The sequence below is a fragment of the Azolla caroliniana genome, unplaced genomic scaffold (genome assembly GCF_043228905.1).
Source record: "Azolla caroliniana isolate FFs.n. ecotype wild unplaced genomic scaffold, voAzoCaro1.0.p SCAF_9, whole genome shotgun sequence".
In the NCBI taxonomy this organism is placed as follows: Eukaryota; Viridiplantae; Streptophyta; class Polypodiopsida; order Salviniales; family Salviniaceae; genus Azolla; species Azolla caroliniana.
Window position 1 is genome coordinate 5,533,457 of NW_028230444.1, and position 22,593 is coordinate 5,556,049.

Consider the following 22,593-nt stretch of genomic DNA (forward strand, 5'->3'; position numbering starts at 1 on the left):
CGTTATTGCTTGTACACATTCAATGCATTGTAGATGATATTGAAACCAACGTAATGGTGTACCAAAACTTTAGGAACATCCACTTGTACAATGGTAGTATTTTCATCTCCATAATGACCATATTATATCTACTTCTCGCACTAATCATGGATACTTATTTAATTACTTGATTACAACTCAAATATTTACAAGTTTTTAATGAATTATTTTGATTATCCCACAAGGAAATATGTAGTTCTAAATACTAATGAGTGTTATATTTATGGAAGAGGTATTTGTTACCAAATGATTGTTTTTTACTAGCATATATATAGTGATGTTTTCTCGTTAAACAATAGCATAAAGACAATCATTTAACAAAGATAATCTTTTGGTCATATTTGACTACGCTAAAAGCATGACATTTCTTCCTCTCTTGGATCACAATGTTATTTTTTGTGCAAAGAGCACCGGTAACGACCTTAGTGCACTCTCTATATTTTTCTTAGTGGGACCACGGATCATAAAAAATATCAAACAAACAACTAGTGAGAGTTAATACATTTTACCTTTCGCGAAAACATAAACGAAAAGGCTGCTTTGCAAGAGAGTGCCCCTAAAGAAGTTTGTATATCTACTCTATGAATGAGGTTGCCTTCTCGCACTAGGATCAAAGGTAGTCAATATAGCAAATCTATTGGAAAACCTAATATTATGTTCATTATTCATGATGCATTGGCTTTTCGCAAAACATTGGGCTACGAGGATAAGGGCATGAATATCAAAGATATTTAGGAATGGAATTCAAGAATATAAATACCTGTCCACATTGCCCCAATAACTTCTTGCTTAAAATGTAATATTTTACGACTTGGAGTTATAGTGGCTTATGGCTTGATATGCACTATATAAATTCATTGCATGTGTAGCTATTGAGCCTATTAATTTGGTTGACATGGCAACAAATTTACCTACATGTATGGATTGACATTCATAAAGTTTGATTGAGCTATATCGGCTTTGATTATTCACCATTGAAACCATCACAATTGAGCCCTTGGAAGTAAAAGAGGCACCATGAGGTCAAAGGTGGAAATCCCAATTAAAACATGCAAGTAAATATGCATAATTTTCAGCAGGTGCGTATATTTTGAGTCACTCATTGCTAAGTTGATCCCATTAGTATTGCCCCTTCCATAGGCTTTCATTGTAACCCATTCAAAAGCACAATATCCCATAAAAAGACTAACATTATAGTAAAGGAAGGCTTTGTTCAAGGGTTGATGTAAGACAATTGCCCCAATTCAAGCATGGACCAACAATCACCTCCTCATAAGAAGTTGCCCTAGTCTTTTATCAATGCTCATCAAAGAGCAAGGGAAAATGATGCTTTAAGGCCAACACAACTTATGTAGTGTGCTAGAATTAAGGACCAACAATGGATCCTACCTTTTTGTTTTATTTGAATTGTTATTAAATATCATGATATCAAAAGACATTTGTTCCAAATAGAAGGAAAATGACAACATGCCGCTCGTACGAAAGGGCATTGGTCAATGCCTTAATATTGTGAGTAAAACTACAAGCACACATACTAGCATCACTAAAGACCCCCCATCGTGGAATATCTTCTCACACAAACACAAAGTTTCACTCTTGCTTCCTCTATCTACATAGAATACTAACTGTTGATAGTGCTCTTAAATACATCTAAGGCTAAGGCTCTATGGTGTTAGATAGAATGCATTCTCTAATTAAATCCTGCTTGCTCTCCTATAGATATGTACTTACTTTTTTTATTCCTCATCATATCCTATCTCACTTACTTATGTTTGTCATCCATGTCCAATTCCTTGGCATTGATTCCCTTGATCCTTGCAACATGCTAATAAGGACCTTTCAGATCTAGGGATTGAGGTTTTGAGGCCACAAGAATTGTCAAGAACATGCCACCAATCCCAAGTTCGTCTATGCTTAAGGTTGGACAACAATCCATAGGTTAGGCAATTGCCTAGTGGTATGCAAATTTTAGATACTATGTATATATATATATATATATAATATAATCACATAAGGTGATGTTCTATTATGCTTTGCATTTCCCATGGATTGCAAGGGCACCATGCCCCCAAATGTTATCCAATAGTGATGGGATTGTGAATAGACCCCTACCAATTGGCAAATCACAAGCCTTCACTTTAATGCGAGTGCTAAGGACCATTGATTGATGTTATGACAATCCTCACTCCACTTTCATTGCTTCTCCTCATTAGTGCATGCATTAATTCACATGTATCCTTAATATTTCCCTCCTCGAGGTTCACGCTTGTTGCGTGAACTGTTCTCTTAGTTTCTTAGTGCTTGTTCCTCTAGTGTTGTGGCGTCCGATGTGCAATAACATCCATAAAGCTTTTAGAAAATGCTTTGAGCACCACAAAGCAAAGCAATCAATTTCAAGATTTAACGTTTCCATATTCACAACTAAATCAAATGACATAATCTCATGATTCAAACTACGAAATAATTTAAATTCAATGACCATAAAATCCTCTCAAATTGGAAATAAACATTCACTATACAATTAGAAATATGAAAGATGGAATTTGGAGTTTTTTATAATCTTCGAATTGTGAGCTTTAAAAAGTACTCTAATAGATATTGCTTGGCACTCAATCTATCACTCAATGATGGTCATCTAATCTCTCCCAAAGTCAAGTCTTCTTGTAGAAGACATGCACTTGCACCTTTATTTGTTTAGAAATGTTATTACTCTATAAATCAATACGCAACTTCAAGAAATTTACTCAACTCAAAAAACTTGAAAATCAAGTCTATTGTAAACTTAATAATGATGAATAGATTATCAAAGATAAGTTACCCTATCTTTGAAATAATTAGATTCATAATCCCCTATTAAATTATCACATTGAATAGTTTTGTGATTTTGGGAATTTGATGAACTTTGATGGCATTTTAGGAATCATACTATGCCCAAGGTGCATTTTAAAGAATTATGGTAAATTAGAATTTTTTGATAAATTGCTCAAAATTGAAAGCTCTACCTAATATATACGTTACATGAATTTGAGCCATCTCGACTCTATGGATATGCGAAGCAAAATGTGATGCTCATGCTTACAAATGCAATGAGCAATTAACGTTTAGAAACCTATTATAAATATTATGAGAGTCGTACATATCATGTGATCTCCACAAATAAAAAATAGCATCGTTTGGAACAACCACCTTTTCGTTAGGCTTGGACTACAACATCTTTACTATTTGGAGAGACAATGGTAATAGTGTAAATTGATCCATCAATTGTACCTGTTATTGTGGTTATTTAAACTGTTATAATATTGCTCGGTAGTTCAATAGATAGAAATCGATCATAAACAGTTTCATCTGCTAATGGGTTTGTAAAGGTACCTTTCCCATTCCACGAAAAACGTGGACTTCAAGCGAGATGCCGAAGAACGTTTTCGAGGACGTAGGGACAGGTGAATCGCAGACAAAAACATTTCTTTTACTTGGAAAACGACATTATTTTAGAAAGAGTGGGTGAATATCGAATACTAACATATTACTACGAGCAACTCCCATTTTTGTTATCAAGGAGTTGTTGCAAAATCAATTGTACGCAAATCAAACAACACGGAATCAAGGTTGCTTTTGGCCTAAGCACATTAGTATGTAACATTTACCGTGTCCTCTACTTATTTTGTTTTGTTTTCTGGTGCTCCGCATGCCCTCGCGACTTCGTGTGTACATTTTTGCGAGAAGTTCAAGAATCAATCAATCACCGAGAGCAAGAATCAATCAATCACCGAGAGCGGACGGTGTGGATGGGGAGTTTTGATTTTGGATGGTGGAGATTTGCCGTTGCCTTGAACTTAGCGGCCTGCAAGAACTTTGGAGAGCAGAGCAACAAAAGGTGAAGAAAAAAAAAAATGGACGGCATCGGATAAGCGAGTCTTTGGGGATGCGCAGCTGGGCGGACGGTGGAGATCTGCAAGCGCCCCTTCCTTCGATAAAAGACAGTTGGGCCATGGCGTTAACGGCGATAAATTGGCGGGAATAGACGGCCCCGGTGCCACGTTGGCACCTCCTCGCCGATGACGGTGGCGTGAGGTCGGAGGCGTAGGCTTACCTGACGTGGCAGCATCAATCCGACACGGCAGCCTCAATTGATCGCACGTGGCGAGGCGTCGGGCATCCGACGTGGAAATCAAGCGTTGATACCGACCCCACCTGGCAAGATTGAGCTGACGTGGCTGCCGAAAAAATGACGGCAATGAACGTAAGGCACGCTCGCTTGGGTTTGGCCATCGTTTTCCGTGTTCACACGTGGGGGCAGGTATTTTTGTCCGGACGTTTTTAACGGCAACGTCTCTTCTCTCGGAAAGAAAAAGGATTTCTTTCTTTCTCTCTCTCTCTCTCTCTCTCTGTTGCTAAAAGAAAATCTATCTTTGCCTCACCTGCATTTCGCCATAGCTCACAGCTTCAATTTCTTCTTCCTCTCGCAGCTTTCTTTGAAAAAATACAGGAAATCAATTGCGCACCTGCATTTCGCCATAGATTGTATCCTTCAATTTCCTTTCTCTTCTTCCTCGGCTTCGTTAATATCTAGTAAGATATACATATATATATATATACATTACATACACACACACACACGCACACATTATCAGCTAACTGCACACCTGAATTTCGCGGCCATAGGTCGAAGCTTCAATTTCTTCTTCTTCTTCTTCTTCTTCTTCTTCAAAATATCCCTTCAAACGTAATGAAAAGCGATTGTTTTTCCGTTTCGCCATAGCTCCGAGCTTCAATTGGTCCGCTTCTGACGCCGACTTTCCGTGTAAAAGGTCAAGAGAAGCAACTCCCGGTTTTCCTTTATTTCTCTTTTGCTGATCAGAGGTTCAATTTCTTTCTTCTCTATAACTTCTTCTCCCGATCATTCTCTGGCAAGATAATGAACGCAATTGTATATGCATTTCGCCATGAGATCAGAGCTTCGCTTTCTTCATCTTCTTGGTCTCCATCTTTCTTTGATCTTCTTCTGGAAAGATAAAGAAATGCAGGCCTGCATTTCGCTATAGATCAGACACTTCAATGTCCTTATCTTCTTGGAGCTCTTTTGCCTAATTTGTGATCTGTAAAATCTAAATAAAAACATCTCTAATCTTTCATCCTGCTTCTTCTTCCACTTCTTTCACCGGTTTTTTCTGTCAAAGACAAAGAAGCAGAAACTCATAAATCTCCACAGCTCAAAGCTTTAGTTTCCGCCTAGATGGTCAGTTTGTCGTGCAAATTAGAGAAGCGTTTCCACCTGCCTTTGCTCGTGTATTCGTGGATAAGTAAGGTTTACCTTAGGAACTCTTTTTGCTTCTTGTATTTCTTCATAGCTAAAAACGTCATATTCTGTACCAATAAAAGCATCTACAATTGCGCTTATCTAAAAGATTCATTTTCATTTGCCTTCACCATAGATTCAAAGGTTCCTGATCCATTTGTCGTCTTGAGTTTCTCTGAACCGACAAAAAAAGTAACCTGGCGTTTCTTCATAAAGTTACAGCTCCATTTTCAGTATCATCATCGTCTTCTTTGTATTCGTAAAGAGAAACACCATAGCTCAAACTTTCATTTTGATTGTCACCAGCCTTCGCCATCACAAATCTAAGCTTCAAATTTCCTTTCCTTTTTGGATTTCTTTGCCCAGATAAATAAGATAGTCTACTTTTTTTCAGAATTCTTTTTCTTTCTCGACTTTCTTTGTACAGGTAAAGGAAAGAACTTACAATTCTTGATCATCGTTCAATGCACCAATTTCTTATTCATCCTAAATTATAGAGAAAAACACCTATCCTCACATTCCTCCAAATTTGGAAGCTCCATTCTCATAATTAATTCTGATTTTGTAATGATGAAGAAAATCATATGCATCTATATTCTCACTAGCATCTTCTTCTTTAAAGATAACGAAAAACATCTCTTTTGACATATTTCCGTACCTCATTGCTGTGTTTCCATATTCTTCTTTGTAACGATCAAAGGGAATCACGTGCAACTATCTATATCTTTAGCGAAAATCCTTAATTTCATCATATCATCTTCTTCTTTCGAAAGTGAAAGTAATCATGTGGACCTGCATTTCTCCGTAGCTAAGGAGGCTTTAAAGCTTCACTTAGTTTCTAAAGATAAAGAGAAGCATCTGCATTAATTCTTCACGATAATATTAGATCTAACTTCATCCTTCTCTGTTTTTTTCAGCCATGTCTTCTATATCTCGTCGGGAAAGCTTATACAGCAACACTGGCGAGCAACCATTGAGAATTTCTCCTCAAAGACAACAAATGCATGAAATTTCTCCACGTCGCTATATTAATCACACCTCCACCTCCACCTCCAGACCCTGTACAAATTACAGCCACAGATTGTCTGGTTCTTCATCTAGCGCTCCAGCGAGACACAACCTTTCGCAATCTTATGATTCCTTCGATAAGCTTCCATTAAAGAAGCCTCCTAATTTATCTGCAGGAAAAGTGAACTCACGTTTAACAAATATTCGACCAGCTGCAAGCTCCAATTATTCAAGGTATGGCTCCCCTACATTATCTCAGTCACCTAGTTGGATCAACCAAACTGTGTTAGATGATGCTGCTTGGATGTCCGAAAAGATCTACAATCTTCAAAAGAATGGTTTCTTCCGTTATCCTGCTGTCTCAAAGTCGTTTGATAGAGATGAAATTCATCATAATTCTCAACCTGTCACTCCTCAGAGTGATGTATATAGTATACGAACTCCATGGTCTTCTGATCAATCTTCAGATCATGATTACAATGCTCAAGAAGAATACTCAGGTGACCTTTGTAGAGCTCATGATGTTTTTGCATTGGAATAATTCTTTCATTTCAATCTCACGTACGTTGGTATCCTAGTTTTGTTTGAATCTTGCTTAATACATATTCTATTTCGGATTACAGAACCTGCTCGAAACGATGAGCTTTTATCCGCCTTCAAACTCTCAGAGATTTCTCTAACAGGCGATGATGATTTCCTCTCGGACATATCACCATCTGCTGAGCGTAATATCCCAGTCGGAAAGAAAACAATTACATCTTCATCATTGAATAGTGGTCTGCCATCTTCCACATTTATACTAAATGGTGATGGGAGCGAAAGCAGTAGATCTTTCAGTAGTGTTAATGAACAAGGGAATTCATTAATATCTTCGTCTGCTGAGTGCAATATATCAAGAAATAGCAGTAACCTCGTACGTAGTGATTTGCTTTCAAGGCTGGAGGCTTTGCAATATCGCGCAGGTCTTGCAGATCAAGACAGGAATGAATCTGGTGCTGAGCATGCATCAAACACTCACTCTAAATCTTCAGATGTAGTCGAAGAAAATCAATCAAGCCTCACGTTTCCAGATCAAGAAAAACAGGTCACACATCAGACTGGCAGAATGACGCTTTCAAATTCACTTGATCACAATTTCAAGTCCATTTCTTTGCAGAATTCAACCGAATGTCAAAGGAGTCTGAATAATGGAGGTGTCTCAGTAAACCTTAACCTCTACTCTTCAAGTAGGATAAATAATAGAGAGGAATATTACTTACCACTATCTTCTGAAGAGATTGAACCTGTCTTAAATCTTGAAGCTAGATCACATCAGAAAGTTTCATTGCCCAATAAGCTAGCAACTAAGCTTTCTCCACGAGCAACAGTATCTCCTTTGCGACGTCAATTTAGACCTCAAATGCCATTATCAGAAGAAGAAACAAGATCTCACTTAAAACCTGACAGAGCTATAATGTCTAAAGAACAGCTATCGCCAAGCTACAAGAACAGGAGAGATTCAATTCATCGAATGAATATAAAGGCTGATAGTGTATCTAGTATTCATTCCCCACATAGTCCAAGTGCAATTTATCTTCGAACTCCAGATTATGGCATCAGGACTAGTGAACCGCAGAATAGAACTAGAGCATCACCCCTTAGTCCTGGCTTAAAAATAGATAGGGAATTTGTCCACAAGACTATAAAAAAGATGAGCAATGTTGTGCAATCCCAGGATATTACCAATGGAAATTACAGCCAGATTGAAGGTGAAGTAAATAATTCTGAATGCAAACCTGAATTTCAAGATGAAAACAGTTGGATTTCTGAAGAAAATGTCGAGGGTTTCTTATCTAGTCGCTCATTTGGAGCGAAAGAAGACTATCCTTCGAATATCTTCAAAGAAGACAGTTCTTTCTTTTCCAAAGAACAAAGTCTTTTGAAAACTACGACAAATCAGAATATATCTGATTCAGAATATTATAACAGACTGAATAATAAATCGGAGGAATTCTCTGAGAGCAGACCATCAGGAAGGTTGACAAAGTGTCAGCGAGATAAATCCGAAGAGAAGACATTACAAAATGAAGATCGAATAAGATACGAGATTTCTAAGCCAGCAGTAAACAGTCCAGATCTAGTCAAACGTGTCATACCTTTGGAGGATGGACAAAATCCAGACGGAAATTATCATTACAACTCTAACGATGAAACTGACTTAATATTAGTTGGAAATGAACTGATGCAACTGATCGGAACCAGTCCTGAAAATGCAGTTGATAGATCCATGATTCATTCACAAAATCTCTTACTCGAGGAAGAAAGTTTTGATCTGAAAATAAAGCCAAGAATTGTTCGTTCCTTGTCATTTGGAGAAGAAGAGATGAAGAAAACCCCAGAATTGGAAGATGAAAACCTGAAGGTGTCCTTACAACTAAATCGACTTAATGAAGAGCCTCTAGATAACATACATCAAGGCAACAGGATGCAAGATGAGTTCAAAATATGCAATTCGGCCATAACTGATGTAAACACTGGAGAGAGTCCAAAAATGGAAAATAAGAAAGATTCAGACAACAGAAAAAGTATAGAAAATATCAATGGAAGTACGGTTCTAGAAGACAGCAGAAAACTTACAAATAATACATATAATTTGACATCAGGTAACTCCGTTATAGAGCTATCTGATTCGATCGAACAGAGTAAAGATTTCACCGTTGATGAAGATGTTCTAGTAGTCCATGACAGCTTAAGTCAAACAGAAACTCAACAGAATGAGGACGAAAATATTTTCCTCACTTCTTCGTCTTTAATGCATCTAAGAAGCAATAGGAGTACCAATTCAAGCTCGAACAGTCATCCTGAGGTTGAAAGCTCATTTCAGGAAGAGCTCCTTCAGAATATAGAAGGTTATGAACGAAAATCCAATACAATTAGAAGCTGGGCACAAAATGAATCCTACCATTCAAGTTTGCTGAATGAAAAACCCATCAATGTTAGTTCATTTGAAAATAATGCGGGTATGAAACAGAAAAAGTCGGAAACTGTGTTGTCAATTTATAAGAATCCTCTTTGGATGGATGACACTGGTCCAGATGATTCGATTCAGAGCTCTGAAACTCAGAAGATATTGAATCTATTAAACATAAACGAAGAAGAATTCCTTACATTAGATAGAAATAATATTAGCTTGCCAAAGAAATCTCTTGATAATATATGGAGTACATATGAATGTGTAGGTGGATTATCAAGCCCAGTCATCTACTCTCCTATACATGAAATTGATTCTGTTGATAAAGCATTGCTAAATCCCTGTGATTCATATAATCATGAGAGCAGTGCGATGAAGAAACTAAGAGAGATAGATGAAGAGATTCAAGATTTAAGTCTCTCTATTTTGAGATCCTCAGCATCTAAACGCCTAATGCAACAATCAGAAAGCAATGAAGATCCTGAGCAAGGGAAGAAATATATTGCTTCTGAAGATCTTGATAGCCCAATAAATGGTTTACCTTCACCACCATTTGCAACAATCGAAGTGAATGTTAAAGGGCAAATAAAAGAAATTGCTGTCTCATGCTTGGAGAGTACTGTCAACTCAAAAAAGTCAGGAGAGAAGAGCAAATCTATTAATGGGGCTTTTCATTGTAATAAAACCTTCGATGGCAGTATTGCATCGTCCGATCAAGCTCCCAATAGTGAACTCATGGCCAACATCGATGAAGTGCTCCAAGAAAACCATGAAAAGATGACTACTAACCTAGATCAAACTAAATCTGTCGCAGTTATGCTCAATAATAGAATTGATTCTGGAGGGGATGAGTCAGGTAAAGTTATTGCATTTGGAAATAAATTTACAAATTAAATATTATGAAGAAACTGAATAGAAACTGCTAAATACTGATGTGTAACGTGTTTTCTTCAGATCCTCCACATTCGGATTTGAAGCTGAGTTACTCATTTCCTTCTCGTCAACCATTGAATAGTAAATCATCCGACATGTGTAACCACGTAAGTTCTTTGAGCTTGAAAAACAATCTGATTTAGGTATTCCAACACTCTGGATCAATATTTGAATATTAACGCGTGAGACTAAAGTAATCTTAAATAACAGATTATGTTTTAAGTTTAACCATACCAAGTGAAGTGATAAGTAGGTGTGGCGTAACGTAAGCGCTCACACTACGAGAACAATCTAATTCATGTATTCAACGCCTTCCGATCAATATTTAAATATGCATATATAAACTTAACCAAGCTAAAAATATGTATGTCTGAAGGCAAAACAAACTAAATAATATTTGTTTATACCAAACCAAAACTAAATCACATTAATGTAAGAATCCCAACCAGGCCAAAATAATACGTATGTGTGAGTTTCAGGACAAACCAAGCTAAATTAATGAATGTATTAATAATTCAAACCAAGACAAAAGGCTATTTATTTGTTAGTGGCTGTATGAGTGTGACGCCAAACTGAATTAAATAATGGGTGTAGGTACACCAAGTTCACAATCCAAATGATGCAAACGATATTAGGGAAGAGGTGAAACAAGTGACATTCATCTTTTCAGAGTCAAAAGGAGCAAAAGAGATTCTAAAAAATGTAGAGCCATCATCATTACCTGAAGGTCATGCAGGTTTGATGTCAAGTAATTGGGTCTGGTCTTTCTTCTCCAATGCAAGAAAACTTGGATGTAGTTGTGATCAGAAGAATTATGACACAAAGCTGCAAGAGGATACAACAAAGCTGAAGAAGATAGAAAAAAGGGTTGAAGAATTGGAAGCAGAAGTTACCAAGTGTAAGCAAGAGAATAGTAGCTTACAGAAACTCCTGAAGGTAAGAAAAAACGTTAAGAATTGATTGTTGCCAAATAAGTATAAAGAGGTATAGTTTGTAAGCATTGCTTTCATTAGACTTGAGTATTAATGTTTAACTATTGAATATTACGTACTCTAATAGCATTTACCCTGCCGAGAATAATAACTTAAAGAAACGACTGAAAATAAGAACAAAACTCTTTTTAAATTAGTCGTGTACTTCAAGTTCAGTATAATCAATCAAGTATAGCCGTCTTCATCGATTAAACGCAATCCTAATGAGGTACATAGTTAACATTGAGCAAGAAGTATTGAACCTTCATAAGGATAGTCATCAAGTATTGAGTATTTACTTACGTATTAAGCATTTAATACAGGAGAACAGTAATTTAAGGAAACGAGGTAAAGTAGGAAAAACATTTAAGAATTTAGTTGCGTACTTGGAATAATAAACTACTAAGTATTAAGCATTTGAATATTAAGGAAGTTCCACTTTCATGAGATTTAAGTGTAAGTATCTAAATATTAAGGATTTTAAAGATCATTAAATGCATACCAACTAAGTGTAACGTGCCAGTGCTTGACCAGGAAAACGAAACAATTGCAGCACGGTTTGCAAGTGAGCAAGCACGGTTTCAAGTTTTCGTTATGCAGAAAGATGAACAGGTTTTCTTTCTCTCTTACTCAGCACATACTTATAATGGTTGCATATAAGGGAACAAGATAATATGCAAATTGTCAGTTAGGGAGATTCGCCCTTTCGTCTTCCCCGCCTAACTAGGGTCACTGCCCTCTCCTGTTAAATCGTCTTAAATGGACTAAGCCAATGGAGACAAACACAAGGTAACGTTGAATAGGTTACTGCCCTCTTCTTTTAAATCGTCTTAAATAGACTACGGTCTACGCCAATGGAGACAAACACCAGGTAATGTTGAATGTGGCCTGCCCGTATTATTTGGGTACTAGATGAGAACTCCCTTAGTATTGTAGAATGTTTTTTTTTCCAAACAAAAAACTCCTTCCATTAGTTATAAAATTTTACAGATGAGTGTTATATACAAATCCATGTAGAGATGCGATAGTTCCATCTAATGTGGATGCCCACTCACTCAAGAAAGGGAGAAGACGACCATTGTTGGATGAAGGCTAGTTGTTGTCTTTCAACTCCATCGGAGCCGCCCTTGAGGCCATCATATTGGCTCTTTAGAGTGGCTACAACTTCACTCCATATCTCTTGCATTAACATTATTGGATGCGTGGTTAAGATTCAATACTACTACTCTCTCTCTCTCTCTATATATATATAAATATAATATAATGCAAATTGTTAGTTAATTAGATTCGCCCTTTCGTCTCCCATGCCTCACTAGGACTAATGCCCTCTTCTTTTAATGCGCATTAAATGGACTAAGCCAATGGAGATAAACACTAAGGAAGTTGGCTAATGTGGAATAGGTTAAAGATCACTAAAATGTGTCTTGCTCCTATCCATTGGGTATTGGATGAGAACTCTCTTGGTATTGGACCGTGTTAGATGCCTTTATATGAATTAATACCTCTCTCTCTCTCTCTCTCTCTCTCTCTCTCTCTCTCTCTCTTTGTATATATATATATAGATATATAGCTATATAGGGGACTTTAGGTGGTCTATATGATATGATTGGTTATAGACTCAGAAGCAACTTATTGGCTAGATACGATAGTGTATTAGTAATGCTTACTAAAATGCAAATATATACGAAATATGATTTTATATTGGTAATGCTTGTGCTTTAATGTGAAGGTGGTTTCATCTCTTAGAGAAATAGGTTTGATGACATATTTATTATTTAAAAGCTGCCATAATATGGTTTCAGTGGATTGATCTTAAACTGCATTTTTTCCCACAACACAAGAATTATAAGACAAAAGGCAATATTAACAAATGCAGATGAAACAGTAGGTTTTGGCATCATCGCTTAATTTATCATCATATCAAAATGAAACTACAGTTATTAAAAACACTGGTTTTTTTAGTGTTGGCACTATAGCTATAAGTATGTAAAACCTTGGCAATTTCATTGATGTTGGTATGTGCATAAGTGTGCCTGAGCAAGTAGAATCCTATTGATGTATGACCTCTTGGTCGGATTGTGTTTTTTTGTCGTTTGAATCGATTTACTTCATTAACAATTTGCCAATTATGCCTCTAAGACACTTTATGGATATTCATATGACCTTTTTCTGCACAGACGTCCCATAAACAAGAGTTTCAAATATTTAATCCTTTCCAATATTTTGATTACAGATTGGAGATCTCCAAAGAGTGATAGAGGATCTAAGCAATTATATGAAGGAGCTACAAGTTAAGGTGTGCCTTATTATTTTATAAATTTGGAACTGATTGCGAGGTGTCCCACTGGAATATATATATATATATGCTGACCCTTTGAAGAGTCCATAATCTTTGAAGTATAACATTTTCAGTGTTGAAAATGGGGCAGGTAGAATTAAACAGTAGAGACACGTATATTCCAAAAATAGAACAGAAAGAAGACCAAACGCAACGAAAGGGTGGAAGAAAGTTATGGCAACCTCAATCTCCTAACGGGCAAGCAAGCCATATGGATCAAGAAAAGTTACAGAGGGATTTCTCAAAAAACAAAAACAGGGTTACAAAACTGCATGGTGGCATAACAGGTTCTCCAGGGCATCTACAAATGAAAACAAGGTAATATATAGAGACACAAGAAAGAGGATCAAGAATTGAGAATCAATATGGAATGAATGAGAGTAAGTTACGCAAGAGGTCCCATTGTATATACATTGATCGTCTTCTTTTCAACTGCGGAGACATCAGTCGCAAGGAAATCTGGATCGGCTCCTGAGTCTTGCTTTTGATGGCAGCCTTCAACCAGAAAAATCAGAGTAATTATTATCATGCAATATATTCTCTACCAAGTGCATCTTGACCCTAATCAACCCCAATGAGAAATGTGTAAACTGATGAGAGCGTACACTTATATTGCTGCAAAATTTTCATCACCAAATACTGATGTAGTAGATTGCTTGATCAATATGGTACATATTGCGAGGTGATTGCAACCAATTATATGCCATCAACATTGATTAGTGCATTATACTCATAACCGGTGCCCTGTCTTGATACCGTCATGATTCAGTGTTAAATTTTAATAGTTGATTTCAAAGTTAAAGAAAAGCAGTTAATACTGAGGAAAGATCTTTGATGACTGATTCAATTCAATTTAAAGAAAGATGTTCAAAGGTTGATCTTATAGAATTTCAAAAGAACGTTCCCATTATCATCAACAATACATACCTCCCAAATTGTACTTCTAATCACACCCTTCATAAGCAAGGTCTCACATTCATGTATCCAAATTTGTTACACATACCTTTTCAAAACTTTAAAACAATATACAGGACATCCTAGTACATTTGCTCCCTTTTCAAGTTACAAGGCAATGGAAGATTGATAATAGTGTAACCTTTGTAGCCATCTGAGTTCCTTGAGATTTGATTATTCATTAGATCAAGGTAGCAAAATGGAGGCAATATTCAATTATAGCATGACATCTGCTATCAAATTTCAACTTCCAATTTAATAACACATTCAATTTTCATCTCCCAATTTACATCTGCTCATTTCAGCTATTGTGGTCATATTTCCATTTTTTCTTCATACTATAAATGTACAGAATTGTGACATTTTACCACTTTACCTACTTTCCAAATTTCGAACTTTCACCTGCACCCTCTTATAGCATATATATCCATTTACTAGATTCAGCTCCTGTAGTCGCTTGAGTCCACTTGAAACTACTGTCAGCTGAATAAACTTTACCAAGAAACTACTGTCCACTGAATAAAAATTTCATTCAACATAAGAATATTGGTTCCACTTGAGTATATGTGTAACTTACTCTTCACTAGATACTATATAAACATTGTTATATTCGGTGCCATAGAGTTGTCTCAACATTGAAAAGGAATGCATATTCCAGGAATGCTATAGCAGTTAGAAAGATATGCTTATATAATTTACCAGATCAATTAAGTTCTTGATACAATTTAGTTATTAATAGCCCATTATTTGCCCTTGGGGAATTCATTCGGAGAGAAAGGGTTGGAGGATGGCTTCCTTCTAGGTATATGCCTGAAAGACTGAAGAGGAGTGTCCATTTCTATCCTACCATATGAGTTACCAGTAAATGTTGGTGAATTTAATGGATCGATATCCTGTTTTCAAAAGATACAACATTGTGAATAATCAGCATACAGTCACTGTGTGTTTTAGATGATTGCAGCTGTGTAAATAATGATTAAAAAAAACTTTAACATCAGCTCGGATGATAATTGATGTGAACAAATCTTGTCAACAGACTATATAAAAGACTTTTGACATGCTTATTCAATTGTTTTCTCATTTTCAGTCTCTTCCTTTGGATGTAATATATGCATTGCTGTAACATATACATTTTTTTTCCTAAGGATTCCTATACTCACATAGCCATTTTCATTCTGGGGACAAAAGCTTGTTATAGCATGGGAACATTATCACACCACATACTTCACTGCTAGGACTTTGTGGACAAGAACCTACAATGGACTGAGCAATTGCTCGATTATTCAAGAAGATACAAAAGGGCAAGGGCTCGACAAGGTCAATCATCCTATGAATATAAGAGAAAAACAATCATAAGTGGTAGCATGGAACGCATCTCCCCGACAAACCCAGTGTGAATGCTGGGTATGAAATCGTGTTGATGATTCATACCAAAGTGCTTTTTTCGAGTAGAACTAGAAGTTCAATCCTTGTTCCTATAGTTATTCTCTCAAGCCACTTTTTAGTGAAGTTTGTTCACAGCATCAATAATAGCTTCGAGTCTAGGTGGACAACGCAGCATATGATCGACCATAAGTAGGTTTAGTTGTATGAGAAGCCATCCTGACAGATAAGTTTCAAGAATAATTGGTAGATCACCCGGACCTTCGAACTACAACCATAGCTTATTTCCGCAACTGGCAATCCAAAGCCATTTCTATAACTCAACTTATATAATATCACACACTAACCAGATCAAACCCACAAACATCTTTTCAAGATAAAGTATTTGAAGAACCTCAGAAAGATCTAGAAGATATAAATATCTACCTGGTCATTCATCCTATGGAGGCCAAAACTAGACACGTTAATCCAACTCCAACTACACCAGAATTCACCAAATAGAAATCGACGAAAAATTCTTTATCTACTTGATTCATAACATAAAAAACCACATCTTCAACATATCTTCTAGTCTAGATAAAGCCTATAACAAGAAGAACCTTGAAAGATATATCTACAAGTGCAGTCAATGTTCCAAAGATGAACAAGTTCTATCTTGACATTCACCCATGGGCAATTTTGTGGAAGCCACATCCTATGGTGGCCAAATACATGTTGTTCTACCTACAATTTTGAACAGATTTCACCAGGTGGAAACCCAAGCCGAACAGTTCATTTAGTATACTTATAACATCAAAATCACATAAAAATATCACTTTTGATGAAGGCTTTATCCAGAAAACTGGAATGTTCTAGAAGACACAAAGTTTCTACCTGAACATCCATCCCATGCCTGCCAAAGTCAAAATTCTGCTAAAGCAAAGATCCACTAATGGAGATGCTCACTTTATATTTCCCTGACTGGAAATCGGAGGACGATTCATACACTCAACTTATGAGTTGGATCCAAAAACACGCCAAGTCCATCATTTTCTCTAAGTATGAGACTCTATCCAGATGAGCCTAAGAAAAGGTCTTTGGATGTCTTAAGAATCTTAAAGAGACTTGCAAGAATAAACTTCTATATGTTTTACTAACATCAAAACCATCAATTTTAAAGATGAAGTGAAGAAACACCTTGAAAAGATCTACCAACAGGTTTTTTGAGTACTCTAGAAGATACAGAATTGAACTACCTGGTCATTAATGCCATGACGATGTCCAGATGCAACCTTTGGCGAATAATCATATTCTTCTTCCTCCTCTTCTTCCAGAGATTCGAACCGTTCAGGTCCATCTTTCTCAGTCCAAAGGTCTTCAGCACCTTCTTTCTGGAACCTTGCAGCGAGTTTAGTAACCTGCTCATCGGCAGAGACATAGTTGGGAGGCCTAACTCTGGACATCTTCTGCCATGGCATCTCAAGAACAGGGGAAGCAGCAAGGAGCTCAGCTCTTCTTCTCGCTTCATAGACATGCTTTTCTCTCATCAGGCGAGCTTTCTCGATCTGTTTAGCTTTCTTCAGCTGCATACGCTTCCACTGCCATTTTGAGACACCGCCGGGGTAAGTACGGGGTCCGCCTCCCATGAAATGAACAGGGCCATGGCCATGGCCGTGGGGGTGGGGGTGGAAGCTCCCATGGCGACCATGGAGGAGAGAAATCTCTAGAAGTGGTGGCTGAGTAGAGGCGATGGACATGGTTACAAACAAAAACCAGTGATATTATGATTAAAGAAAGAGAAGAAAGATATACATACATATTAACTTCTTCTTCTTCTAAGACCAAATTTGGTCCATGAGACAAATTTGATCATAGTACGTAAAATTCGTGTTCGTCTAGTATAACATTCGTTTTCCTAAGTTGGAAAACGAATGCGAATGTTATCCAAACATTCTTGTTTTTTTTCCCATTTTTTAAATATATTTTTTTACATTTTTAGGCTTATCTACCTCATAATAAAAATAGTTAATCCAAAAGTATGGTATTTATCATTCTTTGAGGATGTTTTTCTTTCGCGAATGATTGAACCATTCACGAATGTGAATGCACGTATGGTGTGTATGGTTCATACTATGAATTTGATTATCATTACACTAATGGGGTGTGGATATGTGCATTGTGTACCCCAATTGCCCAAAAATAAAAAATAAACAAGTCAATATAAATAGATGAATTTTGAGCATGATACAAAAGATGTTATGCAGTGTAGCATGTTTTTGTAAAGGAAATGGCTATGTGCTGAGACTAATTTCATTTTCTATCCAAGTCTCTCGAAAAGAAGGGGGGGATTGAATGGTTTTGATGCGATTGTGGGCTGTGAGAAATAGATAGATAGATAGATTCTATTATTGTCTTCGGAGTGGGGGGGGGGGGGGGGGGGGAGGGTGTCTTAGCATGTAATTTAGTGAGTATTTTGTAACATGAAAGGTAAGGACTTCATTGCATATGGTTGACATATAGTCACCATGTTGTAAGAGTGATTGTGTGAGATTGCTCTCATGGAGGGAGGCATCCTTCTCTACACAACTCCATTGTACCCATGTGTTATGAGGGAGAGAGATTTGTGCAAGCTTGACAAACGTTGCATGCCCATATAAGTATGTATATTGGCCATCCTAGAGAGTGTGCACAAATATGGATGGTTTAACATTTGATAATGTGCTTATTCTGACATGGTTGATAAGGTTTTTTTATTTGTCTATGAGTGTGCTACTATTAAGTACATACTTGTCATACGCTTCCAACAACCATCGGTTTCACATTGGTGCATGAGAGATAAGTCTACATACAATGAAAGAGAAAAAGATACATTAACCTTGAATATAGTACCCTTTGTGGCCATCCTAGAGTAACATGGCCCTGTTAGTCTATTAGGTAATTTCGTTTGATTTTTAGTTATGTTCTTTATGTGACAAGTGCGTTGAAAGAATCTTATTCTCACATATCTATCCGTGACACTTACACGCATTTCACACACATCTACCCCTCAAATTCCATCACAAACTTTTGAGGGGGGTTACAAGGAATATGAGGAAATTAGTATCAAATTGTGGACCACGTACTTTGATTTGTATAGGTTTGTATACTTTGATTTATATTTGTTTATTTGTTAGCACAAGAGCACATCAACACATTCGTGTTAATGTGTGCGTGTGAAATGTTTTATGTGTGCAAAGGGGTAATGTAGCTATGTGTGTCTAGTTTCAAAACATGAAGTTCTCTCCCTCCCTTAGGTTGTTGATAGAGTTCCTTTTTTGGGTGGAGGGTGGGGGTAGGAACAACAATTTGAGTAGATGTGAAGCACATGCCTAGTGTTAAGCCTAGGCTTGTCGATCAACTATTTGAGCTACAACAACAATTGTTGTTGCATCGATGGGGAGTGGCCTTGTTGGCTCCTCCTCCTCCTCCTCCTTCCTTTAGTGCTCCTCAATAAACAACAATTTGTTGCTCATTGACTTTAGGAGCCTTTCCTTGAGTGCAAGCATTATTCTTGGGTTTAAGGTTTAGGTGGAGGATTAACTCTAGAGTTGATCCTAGAACTGATTTGGGTTTGTCTTGAGTATGAAAAGGAGAGCTAAGGATTATTTACATGTCCCTATGTTTGATTAAGGAACTTAAGGACAATTTAGGGGTCCTTAGGGCCAATGAAGGAACCATAGGGATGATTTGGGTTTCCTAGTTTCAAATTTGGGGACTCTGGGATGATTCAGAGGTTAGAATCCCTTTTCCAAGCCAAAATTCTTTTCTAACCCTTGTGGGAGTGGCTCGGTGTTAGAGCATCAATCACTTGGAAGTGTGGGTTTGAATCCTACCTCCTAGAGAATCATCATTTGGCATTCTTGAACCTTGTCACAGGTTTCGCTCTTGAGCATTTCAATGCGGCTTCTCATTACTTAGAATAATAACAATGTATGTGGACCTATTATCTATGGTAGCTTCTAAAGTTCGCATCTAGGTAGTTAGTTGACCTTAGTGAATATCAATACAAATAGATTTCAAGAGTGGGAATAGCCAAACTTAAATAAAATAGTATCCAAGGATATTCCAATGACTCACCCACAATAGTCACCAATGGAACCCACCCTACAAGCCCATCTGATTAATGTTGAGAGCAATCACATTCAAGAAGTAAATGTAGCTCTCTTGCAACAATTATTAAACTTAAGAATAATGATAAAACTCAAGGAAATGTGAAGGACAACATGTTCCATAGAACTCAAATGACAAGGGGTACATCACATTTTATCAAGACCCATTGAAATGTCAAGGATTACATCACATTTTACCAAAACCAATTGAAATCTCTTTCCTAAAGCACTAAGGTTAGACCATAAAACTTGGTATGACATACAAATGTTATCTCCTTAATTTCTCTCTCTCTCTCTCTCGTCATAATTAGCTTATCCTAGTGGTAAGTCAAGCACTACATCTTGGGTTCGATACCCAAATTTCTCACCTCTATTATATACTTCATACATGTCTCTCAATTCACTAGATGCCATTGTGTAATGTAGGAGTTGAACCCATGACCACCTTGTCACCATTGGGAAACCTTACCAATTTTCTCTCTCTCTCTTTTATTGTAATTAGATTTTACCCTAGTGGTAAGTTGTTACACTACAAGCACTATGTCCAAGGTTCGAAACCCAATTTTCTCACCTCTCTATTACATACTTTATATATCTTAATTCAATATTATGGCCTCAAGGGCGGCTCCGATGGAGTTGAAAGACAACGAATAGCCTTCATCCAACAATGGTCGTCCTCTCCCTTTCTTGAGTCAGTGGGCATCCACATAAGATGGAACTATCGCGTCCCTACAGGGATTTGTACATAATCATCTCATTTGTAAAATTTTATAACTAATGGAAGGAGTTTTTTTTTGGAAAAATAAAATAAAATCTTAATTCACTAGATGCCATTGTGGAATGTAGGGGCCCATGACTTCCCGGTCTCCATTGGGCAACCTTACGAACTGAGCTACATCCATCTGGGCTCTCACCCACTCACACTCTCTCTCCCTCTTTTGATAAAAGCAAATAACTATATTAATTGTATGTAAAATCCACTTAGTTACAACGGTTCGTAGTCTCCTCTACCTATCATATGCCTATGTAGGGAGAGGGACATTATGTAATGCTATTAAAAAACCTGAATATGCATTTGAGGGAATGATCCCCACATGCTCTAACATCCAAAAATTCCACATGAGAATACCTTTCAGCGTCTTTATATAGGCTTTCACCCCATGTCTATTATCAAACATTAAAGCATTACGCATATTCCAACTGTGTTGTAGACCCCAATAACGTAAAAATTGGAACAATATCTCCATGTCATCATTTGAACCATTTTGAACATATTGAGAAAAAACCCATTGTTCAGGTCTCAAACAACAACGGGTTAAAACTTGCCAAATGTCCGATAAGTACTTCCAAATGGTACACACTATAGGACATTTAATGAACCTATGTGTACTATCCTTCAATGGAATAGTGCAAAAGAAACAAGTGCCATACCCTAGTCCTCGTCTCTTTAAGGCCGAACCTAATGGGAGCCCACCAATCATGACTCTCCATATGAATACCTTTGCACGAAATGGTAGATGGGAATGTCAACCACGTTGTAATAATTTCCACCACCTTGCATCTGACTTACATACATTCCACAACTTCACTACTTTAGGAGATAGCCAAGATAGTGATGCCATCGCGTAATGATACAATATATTTGTAGTGACCTGTAACAAGCGTGTATCATCTTGTAACCGTCAATCCACCCAAGGTGCAAAATTTGATTTCAATGGTCTCTCTCTCTCTCTCTCTCTCTCCTTAAGCTAAACCTCTCTAATACATATGCTATCTCCTTAAGCCAAACCTCTCTAATTAATACATGTGTTATTTCCTTAATTTCTCTCATTAGCTCATTATAGTCTCTTAAGGCTTACTTGATCTTTGTAATTTCTGCATGATCTTGAGTGGATGTGTATATGTTAGCAGTTGCATATGCAAGATTTGGTTGATAATATTTCTCGTATGATTTCTTGATGTTTTCTTTGTATGTTTGATTTTGAAGTGATTACACATCGAAGTTAAATTGTTAAGGTTAAGGTTAAGAGTTATTAAGATAGTTTGCTATTAACACTGGTGTCATGCCTTTTGGCTCCGGATCGTTGCGTGAGTCGGGTGGGAACTGCTGGGGTTTTGGACTAGGAAGAGGAAGAATTTGAGACGAGTTTGGTTATGAATAGATAGAAAGATAGGTAAGTTATGAATCTCGTGAATCCCACGAGTTTAGTGTATTTAATCAATATTTAGATAGTAAGAGACAATTTTGATCACAAATTTGTGAATCCCACGAATATATTATATTAATTGGTGTTTTAGGAAATATATCCAATTTCCAAATATTCCACCCCCCCCCCCATTACATTGTGCTCCTCATCCTTATATAGTGATGAGAGAGTCTTCCCAATACATGCTTTTTCTCTAACTATAGACTATATGCTTTATCTAACATGCTTTTTCTAACTTTAGTTTTCACGCACACTGCATGTGCATGATTAGCTTTCTATCCCATCTTTTCTTTTAACTCGAGTGTGTATGCATGAATAACTTTTTGTACCATGCATATCTAGAATATTTGCATGGGATAAAGTTTAGTATAACTTTACAATTCACAA

At 36.9% G+C, this 22,593-nt stretch overlaps 2 protein-coding genes across 4 annotated transcripts; one reads left to right on the forward strand and one right to left on the reverse strand.

Moving 5' to 3' along the window:
- Positions 1 to 4,644: 4,644 nt before the first annotated feature.
- On the forward strand, positions 4,645 to 14,216 carry LOC147860013 (uncharacterized). Of its 3 annotated transcripts, none has more exons than XM_087324804.1 (8): positions 4,645 to 4,867; positions 6,253 to 6,843; positions 6,967 to 10,149; positions 10,248 to 10,333; positions 10,821 to 11,162; positions 11,732 to 11,809; positions 13,431 to 13,493; positions 13,627 to 14,216. In XM_087324804.1, exons 2-8 carry the CDS (start codon positions 6,255 to 6,257, stop codon positions 13,855 to 13,857), a joined length of 4,572 nt encoding a protein of 1,523 aa, XP_087180930.1. In that variant the 5' UTR covers positions 4,645 to 4,867; positions 6,253 to 6,254; the 3' UTR covers positions 13,858 to 14,216. The 3 variants fall into 3 exon arrangements, with proteins under 3 accessions (XP_087180930.1, XP_087180931.1, XP_087180928.1); XM_087324805.1 differs by lacking the exon at positions 4,645 to 4,867 and adding an exon at positions 4,935 to 5,339 and having other exon boundaries at positions 11,721 to 11,809; positions 13,627 to 13,766; XM_087324802.1 differs by lacking the exon at positions 4,645 to 4,867 and adding an exon at positions 4,937 to 5,339.
- A 784-nt stretch (positions 14,217 to 15,000) lies between these two features.
- On the reverse strand, positions 15,001 to 17,630 carry LOC147860014 (uncharacterized). The gene is made up of 2 exons (XM_087324806.1): positions 17,108 to 17,630; positions 15,001 to 15,382 (listed from the first exon to the last, which is right to left on the reverse strand). The coding sequence occupies exons 1-2, from the start codon at positions 17,606 to 17,608 to the stop codon at positions 15,233 to 15,235; spliced, it is 651 nt and encodes a 216-aa protein (XP_087180932.1). The 5' UTR covers positions 17,609 to 17,630; the 3' UTR covers positions 15,001 to 15,232.
- Between the last annotated feature and the right edge of the window lie 4,963 nt (positions 17,631 to 22,593).

Excerpts from the sequence above, each read along its gene's own strand:
- LOC147860013 (XM_087324802.1), top strand. The coding sequence starts at position 5,273 with ATGGTCAGTTTGTCGTGCAAATTAGAGAAGCGTTTCCACCTGCCTTTG. Across the intron at positions 6,844-6,966 it reads TGCTCAAGAAGAATACTCAG|AACCTGCTCGAAACGATGAG; the intron begins GTGACCTTTGTA and ends TTCGGATTACAG. Across the intron at positions 13,494-13,626 it reads TGAAGGAGCTACAAGTTAAG|GTAGAATTAAACAGTAGAGA; the intron begins GTGTGCCTTATT and ends AAAATGGGGCAG.
- LOC147860014 (XM_087324806.1), bottom strand. The coding sequence starts at position 17,608 with ATGTCCATCGCCTCTACTCAGCCACCACTTCTAGAGATTTCTCTCCTC. Across the intron at positions 15,383-17,107 it reads GTCATGGCATTAATGACCAG|GATATCGATCCATTAAATTC; the intron begins GTAGTTCAATTC and ends TTTTGAAAACAG.